Source organism: Pelodiscus sinensis, chromosome 4 (assembly GCF_052426305.1).
Source record: "Pelodiscus sinensis isolate ZL-2025 chromosome 4, ASM5242630v1, whole genome shotgun sequence".
Classification (NCBI taxonomy): domain Eukaryota; kingdom Metazoa; phylum Chordata; order Testudines; family Trionychidae; genus Pelodiscus; species Pelodiscus sinensis.
In genome coordinates, this window is record NC_143055.1 from 79016909 (window position 1) to 79026701 (window position 9793).

A 9793-nucleotide genomic window follows, 5' to 3' on the forward strand; every position below is an offset into this window, starting at 1 on the left:
ACACTGTATATATAAAAATGAGCTTTCCCACATGATAAAATCAGCAGTGTAATCACATCTCACATTAAAATACTAAATATATTGTGTAATACAAGAAAGTTTCACCAGTTTAGAGGACAATGAAAATAGCTACATTTTAACTCACTCCTTAATTTTTCTGTGGAGAATCTCGCTAAGTGGTGAAAAGTGTCACAGCTTGTTGGATTCCCTCCTCCCCCAAAGATAAACAGCAAATTAGTTTAGAAAAAAGTGGTTGAAATTAGCTCGAACTCTAACTTTAATGAGTTCAATGAGGCTAGACAAAGACACAAGTTGCTCATTGCCACATACAATACAGTTAACAGATTCAACTTTTTACCTGAGCAAAAAGAATTTCACTATTTACTAGAACATGCAGCATTAACCAGTTAATATATATATAAATTGAGCATACTGTTCCTCGGTTACACTGCATTCAGATATTTTTAATCTGGTGGCTGATGGGAAAAGATCCAATGTATGATGTGTGTGACATAAAACCACAAACACTGAAATGCACATTAATATTCAGCAGCGTTTCTAAAGGATCAAATTTTGTCCTACTCTATTATGTAGGAATAAAGCAGGAATAATTCAAAACCCATAGGCTACGTCTATACTACAGGCTTCTTGTGCAATCACTGTTTTGCGCAAGAGTTCTTATGCAAAAGTTCTTGTGCAAGAGTGCGTCCACACTGCCATGTGCTTTTGCGCAAGAGCGCCCATGGCAATGTGGACGCTCTCTTGCGCAAGAAAGCTCTGATGGCTATTTTAGCTATGGGGCTTTCTTGCGCAAGAAACCCCTGTTGCCTGTCCACACTGCCTTCTTGCAGAAGAGCTCTTTCACAAGAGGGCTTATTCCTCATGGGGAGAGGAATAACTCTTGTGCAAGAAGTCCTGTTTTCCGACACATTACTGTAAGTTTACTTGCGCAAGAACATGCGTGCAGTGTAGACGCTCTGCAAGTTTTTGCGCAAGAACAGCTATTCTTACGCAAGAAGCCTGCAATGTAGACGTAGCCATAGAGTTAATGGTACTTTAAATACAGAGCAGTGCCTAGAAATTCAAGCACTAGCATTTCCCTCCATTTAAGAAGTGCTTACAAAAGACCTGAGTCCGCATTCCTTATCTGCCCCAAATTCTCTTTTAAATGTGTTGGCCTATTTAGCTCGCTTGACTGCAGAATGAAAGGTCTAATATGTTGTGAATATAGAATCAAGCCCCAAATGTGTATTTTTCTCCCAAGCATAACTGTGGCTATGCCATAAGGAATTATGTATTACTCCATTTGTTTTAGCAGAAACCAAATTACAAATTAGGTAGAAACTTTAACTGTCCTGATCTAAATGCTCTATTATAGTAGTAGTATTTTGATTTTATGAATTATTCTGTGGCAACCCTATTCATATTAAATGAAGCTTCAGGGAGTAGCTGAGTTAGTTTGTACAGAATAAACAAAAAACAACAAATGGTCTGGTCTATAAAGTGCTACCAGAACATTTGTTGTTGTTTAAGTTTATCATATTAAATTAGGCAAAAAATAGTGAGGTATAGTCTCCTTAAGGAAACCCTTATTTAGTACTACAGTTGCAGAAGGGAAGAGAAGTATGAGCTTCTATGCCGATCTCCAGCCTCACTCTTAGCATGCTTTGAGTGCTGAAGGACTCTCTATTTGCAGCATATAGTGTCCACACTGTCAACTCCCAGTTGGCTCTTGAAAAAGTATTCATCCCTTTTAGGGCAAGAACAGCAAACTCTTTTCTTGCCTTTGTCATTACTGCTGCCTTAGCAAAAGGTTGGGGTGCAGACTTCTTTCCAAACACAATACAGACAGTAATTATATATGGGCTATGGTAATCAACTCCCTATGGAATCATAGGGCCGATATTTTAACATGCTGGTTTTCTTTCATCTTTTACGATTAAAAACCTAGATATTAAAAGTACATCTGTCAAAATGGATCTTTCTCTGGCCAGAGTGTGTTCCTTCCTTCCTGTATAGCCGACTGACTTAGACGCTGGTAGGGGCTCCAGTGCAATGATTCTTTTTTGCTTCCAAGTTCTTCTTGGCTTTAAATGCTCCCGAAAGCTCAGGGTGAATGGAATCGAGCCGCTGCTCACATTGGAAGGCTGCGAGGAAAGCTGTCCTGTAGTTGCTGTTCATCCAGCCATAGAGAAGGGGGTTAGCAAAGGTTGAGCACATGGCAATGACATGAAACACTGTGTAGATTAGCTTGTACTCCTTCAGATCTAACACCTTACTGTCAATGTCACTGACAAGCTGGAAAGTGTGAAAAGGAAGCCAGCTTACAGCAAACACCACAACTACACATACCAGCATCTTGGTGGTCTTCCGCCGCCGCTGATGGTAATTGTCATTCCCAGCCCCGGGGCTGATATGGTTCTTTAGTTTGGTCCAGATACGGGTGTAGGCATACGAGATGATAGCTAGAGGGAAAACATATTGGATCAGGAGCATAGAGACACTGTAGATGGTGCCATAGTTGAGTTGCCCCTCGCCAGGCCACTTCTCAGAACAGACCACAATCTTGAAATCAGGAATGATCTCAATCAGAGAGTACTCCCGAAAGATGGCCAAGGGACTAGCCAGTAGTGCACTGATAGCCCAGGCCACTCCAATGATCAGGAAGCTTATTCGCTTGGAGATTTTGCTCTCCAAGTGGTAGACAATGCAGCGATGACGGTCCAAGGCGATCACAGTCAGGGTGACAGTGGACACATGCACTGCAAGGCCTTGGGCATAAGGCACCAGGTGGCACAGCACCGGGCCCAGTTTCCATTCTCCCAACAGTGTGTAAACTAAAGTGAAGGGTAGGCACAGCGTGTTCACTAATAGATCAGCTACAGCCAGGTTGGCAATGAAAAAGTTAGTCACGGTGCGCATGCTCTTAAACTTGACGACCACGTGGATCACAAGGGAGTTGCCCACCACACCCAACAGGATGATGAAACAGTAGGCAATGATGAGAATGATCTGCACCTCCACCAGGTTGGTACTGTCTTTCAGTTCTGGTTTGGGGTCAGATGCTAGTTCACTGAGTGGTGTGGTGAGGCCTGGCAAGTATAGCCTAGTGTACAGCTCCATTTTTACTTCACTTGTGTGGTTCTCTTCACTCAATACTCCCATTGGACCCATGTTGTCTCTTACGTGGACTGTCTGAAACACAACAAAAATACAGAAAATTGGAGTAAACCAAATACTGTGTATGCAGGCTTCACCCAAAACATACCAAAAAAAAGTTTAATTACAACAAACAGAATTAGCAATAGAATTTTGTTTTTATTAATAAAGTCTGGTTTCAAAAGGAAGTTAGACTTTCAGATGAATGACTCTATAATCTGAAGTTACAATAGCTACATTAAGACCACAAGAGAGATTTGGTTAGGCTCTGGGGCATAAATGCCACCAGATATGTTCAGCAAGAAATTTGCCTAAAGTTACAGTACTGCCTTCCTCTGAAGCTGGGGGCATTGGCCATAATCAGAAGTGAGATATTGGACTACTGAAGACGAGCCACTGGTCTGATCAAAGATAGCATGTGGTACATCCACACTTTCTCATTCATTCAAAGCCCATTCCTGCAAGCTTTACACAGGCATAATTCTTGTTAAAAAACTGAGATACAATTCAAATGCATTTGAAGACAGCAGAGTATACGTACTTGGACAAAGAAAGGATTTGAATCCTGATGAGCAATATGTTCTTTGTTAAGAATGAATAGGCCAAACCACTAATGACTTTTGCACAAAACTACTGTCGATACCAGTGGGAATTCTACAAATAGAGCATTGATTCCTTACAGCCCAATGTCAGCCTAACGATATTCCAAACTTTCACCAAGGGAAGAGTGACAAGTAGTTCCTCAAAGAATTGCCAATATTCAACATTTCATTCATCTATACTTAGCTAATAAATACAAACATACTGCTTTGCACTGTTAGGATAAATTCCTGGAATTTTCCTTCAAGAAAGTCAGCATCACAAGTGCAATAAAAAATCAGAATAGCTGAAAAACATTAGTAACATTCTAGGTTGTATACATAACCCATTAGAAGATTTATCTGGTATTCCTTGGATCCTTAACTCAAGGAAATTTTATTTTCCTTCCTTTACATCATTGTACTAGGGCGGGGCTAGGGATGAGGGTTTCAGTATGCAGGCTGCCCCTGGGTGAGAGCCCAGCCCTCTCTCAGTGCAGCAGATTGGGACCAGGTGAGAAGTACCTGTCCATAGCCGCTGCAGGTCCAGAGGTCACAGCCAGGAAAGGGGTGCATGTCCCACACCTGGGGGACAAACAGATACACAGACAAACTCTCTGAAATATATCGTAGACAGCTATCCCTTTCTCCACCCCTGCCCCCTGCTTGCCCAATGTGGTGATAGCTGTTCTGGTCCACATCTCTGGCCTCTTGCTGCCCTCTGTGGTCATTCTGCAGTATAACTGTCCCTCCTGTCACACCCCTCTCTTTCCATTTTATGAGATACAATCAAATTACAGGCATATCCCATTGTCCTGGCACAACCAAACCATGACCTTGCTTTAGGTTATAAGAAGAAGCTGCATACCAAATTTAGCGATCCTAGCTCTTATCATTTAGGAGGAGTTCTTGAACAAACTGATGCACATTTCTGAAATACATAGTAAAACTAAGTTCGAATTAAACAAAGAAATAAAAACTAGGTAATATTTCTTTTATAGTGGAAGGCTTGCAAAAACAATTTTCTCATCTGAAGTTGCCAACCAAGCTTTTTACTACAGTGAAAGCAAACAGTGGTCACATCCTCCTCCCTTGAGATTAATGGGATTTTTGGAACAGATAACAAAATCACATTGTTGCCTTTGCACATATTGAGCTAAATTCTGCTCAGCTACATGCATGCAACCTCAGATTTCAATAAGATTGCATGGATATAACTGAGCAAAATCTGTTTTAAGTATTTAAAGTATGGCAGGGTTAATTTGTAACTTGCACTATAATTAGGACACTACAAGATTCATGGTCATAGGATTTTAAAATCTGAAATTTGATTTCAGCTATTTAAATCTGAAATTTCAGTGTTGTGATTTTAGAGGTCTGTATTGCCAAGAGGCAATGGTTCTTCCCTTATTTGGAGGCAATAAGCACACAAATTGGGTGAAGGCTTAAAGATTTTACTAAGCAAATCTTAGAATAAAATACAATACTTATTAAGCCTAAGCAAACCTCAAAATAAAATACGCTTACTAAAGCAATACAATTCTTATTAAGCCCAAGCAAACCTTACAGTAAAATGCAATGCTTAATAAGTACAATACTTATCAAACCTAAGCAGATATCAGAATAAAATGTAATGCCTACATCCCTTCTGCTGCCGGGAACCCCCTGAAGAAGGACAGTGGATAGACCCCAGTGGTCAGTGCGTAGCACCTTCTGCGGCTTTGGTCTATGTCGAAGTTCCAATGTTAGGAATATCCCCCTTACTTATGTACTGTTGGATCTATAGTAATCATCCCTGTTGTTTTGAGAACCTAACAAGATCATTGATACATTGCATATTTTTCCACATCCAATAATTAGCTTGTTGATACATTGCATATTTTCCCGGGCCAAATAATTAGCATTATCAGGTGGGAAACATTCAGCAAAGATACCTATATGATCTTCCCAAGCCCTCCTGTACTCCCATACAAGGTGCATGGCTTTGGGACCTGTCCCAGAACTTGTTGAAAGTCAACAGTGCATTCTACACTGTACCATCTTGAGCAAACAGCTAACTCTTTGAGAATAACAAAAGAATAATAAAAAGCAAATAGCACAAATGGCTGCCTAGAGCATCCAGGCCTGTAAGCAAATAAGGAACGACTGTGGTACACCACCTAATTTCCATGACCTCACAATCATTTTCTGCATTTCCACTATAAGGTCCTGACCCAATAAGAAGTTTTGAGGAGAGGTCGCAATCAAGAGTATTGGGAGTGGCAAATGGAAAACTCTGGTTGTTGGCCAGGAGCCCAGCTTTGAAGGCAGAATCATCAGCAGTACAGAAACAATCATGGTACTGTCACCTTGACTTCTGGGCTGCTGCCTGAACAGTTGGGCCCTCTATCAGCAACCACCTTCCTGGCCACCCAGCTCTAAAGGCAACAGTGCAGAAGTAAGGGTGGTAATACCATGCCCCGCAATAACCTTCTGACACTCCCCCCCCCCCCCCCCGACAACATCCTTTTGGATCAGGGTTTCCCCCCATTGAAGTAGTACTGGTCTCACATGTGAAATCTGTAGAGTATACTGTAAAAGCACACAAAAGATATCATGGTCTGTGACATGTTTTTCAGGCCTGTGAATTTGGTAGGGCCCTCACTATAATTCTGTGCAAAGTGAGTAAAGAAAAGTAAATAGCTAGTTCTAGGTGAGCTGCCCAGATGGATTAAAGAGAAAGAAGGCACTGTGCACCTACTTACTCCTCCTCCTGGAGTAGGTAGGTAGCCTTAGATGGAAAATAAGCAGATCCTTGGCTCTACTTTGTAATGCACTGGACAGGACAATTAAACCAGTGTGGGGATGTCAGAATTTGCTGCTGGTAGAGGCCAGTTGCGATTTATTATTTTTTCCTCCTCCTTATTCCCCGCCCCCCTCTGACCCTTCCAGAGTCAGAGGAAACAGGGAAGAAACTGCGCTTCAGAGACAGGAGTCTCTGAGAAACAATGACTCCTAGGGTTACTCTTTTACTCTGGTGTGGTGCAAATTATGCCCTATCCTTCAGTCGGGTCTCTGCCTGTAGACAAAATGTTGCTATTAATGTCTGCAATTCAGTATTGCTTTTCTTTACAGCAGGTCCATGGTAGATTTCTTTTTAATTTCCAGGGAAAACATGCTTTAACATAAATGTATTTCTTGGGTGGGATTTCCTGTGCTAGTTGGATTTTTTACATCTTGCTGCTGTTTCTGGTTATGGGGTCTGGACACCATCAGGCTTCTGCACCTAATGTGGTCCCCCAAGAGGTGACTAGATCTTCTGTGCTCTGAGTGCATCCCACACAGCATCACAGGCAAAATTTGAATGAAGGGTCTTGTAGGTTAAAAGCAACAGTTTGATTACATGAGCTGAAAAATAACTTCCCTCAAGCTAAGCCAGTAAGAATTGCGCCATCCTCTATGCACCTAGGAACAAAAGGTGAAGCATTGCCATTAGATGGGGTACCAGAGTTTTGACTCCTTTCATAAGGAGACATTGGCTAGATCTTGGAGGAAAACACACTATCATACCAATTTTCTTTCCCTTCCTTTTCTCAAAATATTTCTTCCTACTTTTTTTCTGTATTCCCCTGCCTTCTCCTGCCTCCTTTAAAGGGAAAAAAAAGCAATTAGCTTCAATCCTGCCACTTTTTTTCTTTGTTCCAATACTGTATGGAGTTTGCTCCTTTTGAAGGTAGTATTTCTTGTTAACACAGCACAGTTGGGAAACTCCAGCAGAGAAGAAATAATGTTCTGTTAACAAATTAGATAAACAGGATAAGTTCTGCAATATTAACGTGCACAGTTGGTGAGGAATCAAGTTCTCCCACAGTACTATAGAAACCACACGTCTCTCTGATCTATACTATCTGCTGTGTCCTGTCTGCACTGAACCTGTCTATTCTTTCCCAACAGAAGCTCTTCAATTGTCTCTCTTGCACAGCAGCAGATGTTGTCACAACTAACGTTTCGAATATCTAATCACTGCAGTTACTTTCCACAGCTCTAAATAAATTGTTCATAACTTTGTGGGAATGATGGAATGTAGAGCATTTACAGAGAAGTAATGAGAAAAGGAGAATCAAAAGGGAATAATGCAGCCCACTGATAAGGGATTAGCTTCTTTAATATGCTGCATTTGTAAAGCATCTGGGATTTGGCTAAGGTGAACTTGGATGTAAAAATGTTTAATAGGATGCCCCCCCACATTCTCCAAGCTTCATTAAAAAGCCTCTGTGCACTTTTCCAAGGCCACTGCCCCCCTGACTACGGCGCGACCCCCTTGCTGCGCCTGATGACCAGGATCTACACAGCTGCACTGAAGCCAGAACCGTGCGCTCCGGATCGAAGATTGCGCGCGTCGAATATTAAACCCTGGGGTCCCCAGTGTGTGTCTGCATCGGGGGCGGTGCCCTTAACCCCCTCGCGCTGGCAGGGCGCCGCTGAGGCGAGCAGGGAAGGGGGGTTACGGGTCCCTGCGCCTGGTTCCAGGAGCTGGGGAGTGGCCCAGCCCCGGCACAGAAAGAGCCTCTAGCGCTGGCTTGGGCAGCTGGGCCGGCTGACGGGTCCCTTGTTCCCCTCAGGGGCCGCCAGCCCCGCGCCCCACCGGGGGAGCCAGGGGACGCCGCCGCCCTTGCCGGTGCCCGAAAGCCGCTGCCCGGAGGCGGCGCGGGCAGGAGTCTCCGACCCCCAGTCGCCCCGGCCCGGCCCGGCCCCACTTACCGCGCCAGCTGCGAGCGGCGCCTCTCTCCGCGCCGGGGAGGCGAGCCCCGCGCCAGGCTCGCTCAAAGTTTGGCGCCGCCGCCGCCTCGCGCCGGGCTTGGCTGCTCCCGCAGCTCCCGGCTCCGCCCGCTTCGCCGCCGGCGGGCAGCGCTGCTCACCTGCCCCGCCCGGCTCCGGCAGCCTCCGCCGGCCGCGCGTGGGAAGGGGGCGGCTCCGCCCAGCTCGCTCTGGGTCACGGGTTTGGGGGCTGCAGGCGCGGCAGCTGCCGGGGAGGGGGCTGGGGGACGCCTGGAGTCCGCGGGCTTCGCGCCGACGGGAGCCAGCGCTGGCAGCCTGCGCACCCCCCGTGCCGAAAAACCCCGGCCCCCGCCCGCCAGTGGGGGGGTCTCCTCGCCGGGCCCCGCTGGGGGGGGGGGGGGGCTGCACGTAGAAACTAGGGTCGGGTGTGGACCCGGTGCTGCCAAACCTCCGCGAGAGCAGAGCGTGTCACTGCCCCGGGGCGCAGCCGGCTATTGGCCCCAACTCGAATGAAGCCCCCCGCCCCGGCAGCGCTGCCGCTCAGATAAACGTGGCTTCTGCTCGCCTGCCAGCAAAAGCCGCTCCCGGCTCCACCCGCGCGCTGTGGTGGCCCTTGGAGCAAGCCCTGGCGCACCGACGCACACACGCGATGAAGCATCTACCTGCCTTGAAGGCGCGGAGCCCAAGTGCTGGCTGCAGGGTTTGCCCCGGGGTTCATTGGCATCTGGACTAGGAAGCGCTGTTCCCTGCCCAGGCGCTGGGATGTTGGCAACTGGAGCCAAAAATCGAGGGGCGGAGGGGGTCCTACAAGGATCTAGGCAACCCAAGTATCCCCTGAGGGTCCATCTTTGGGGGTTAGACAGAAGAGGAGGGAGATTGAGCCTGAAGGGAGACAGGTAGCTGGTGTGACAGCCGCTCCTTGCAATAGCACTTTGTTCACTCAGGATTCAGGAAACAGTTATTTCAGGGAGGTTTTCTTAGCCAGGAATAAAAGATTCACTATAAGAACTTGTTAGCTATTGTGCTTACCAACCTATTCTGCCAGTCTAGTGTAGACAACACAGAGTATGCTGGCATGCACCACCTAACAACTTCAACTAACAGACCTTTAAATCCCAGTCAAAACGGACCCTTTAGGGTAAGGCGACCTTGGGCTCTGCCGCTGGGAATTGCACCCCCAGAGTCATTCTTAGGCTATGGGGATCTAATGACCACAGGAGCAAGCAACATGCTGCTACAACCATAGGAGAGCAATACTCCAACATAGAGAGTAATTTGTGAAAGTCCGGGACCTGGTC

General features: G+C 45.8%; 1 protein-coding gene across 1 annotated transcript; it reads right to left on the reverse strand.

Annotated features, from left to right (window-relative positions):
- Positions 1–253: 253 nt before the first annotated feature.
- NPY2R (neuropeptide Y receptor Y2) lies at positions 254–9055 on the reverse strand. Its single transcript, XM_075930102.2, has 2 exons — positions 8478–9055; positions 254–3195 (listed from the first exon to the last, which is right to left on the reverse strand). Exon 2 carries the CDS (start codon positions 3172–3174, stop codon positions 2029–2031), a length of 1146 nt encoding a protein of 381 aa, XP_075786217.2. The 5' UTR covers positions 3175–3195; positions 8478–9055; the 3' UTR covers positions 254–2028.
- Positions 9056–9793: the final 738 nt, after the last annotated feature.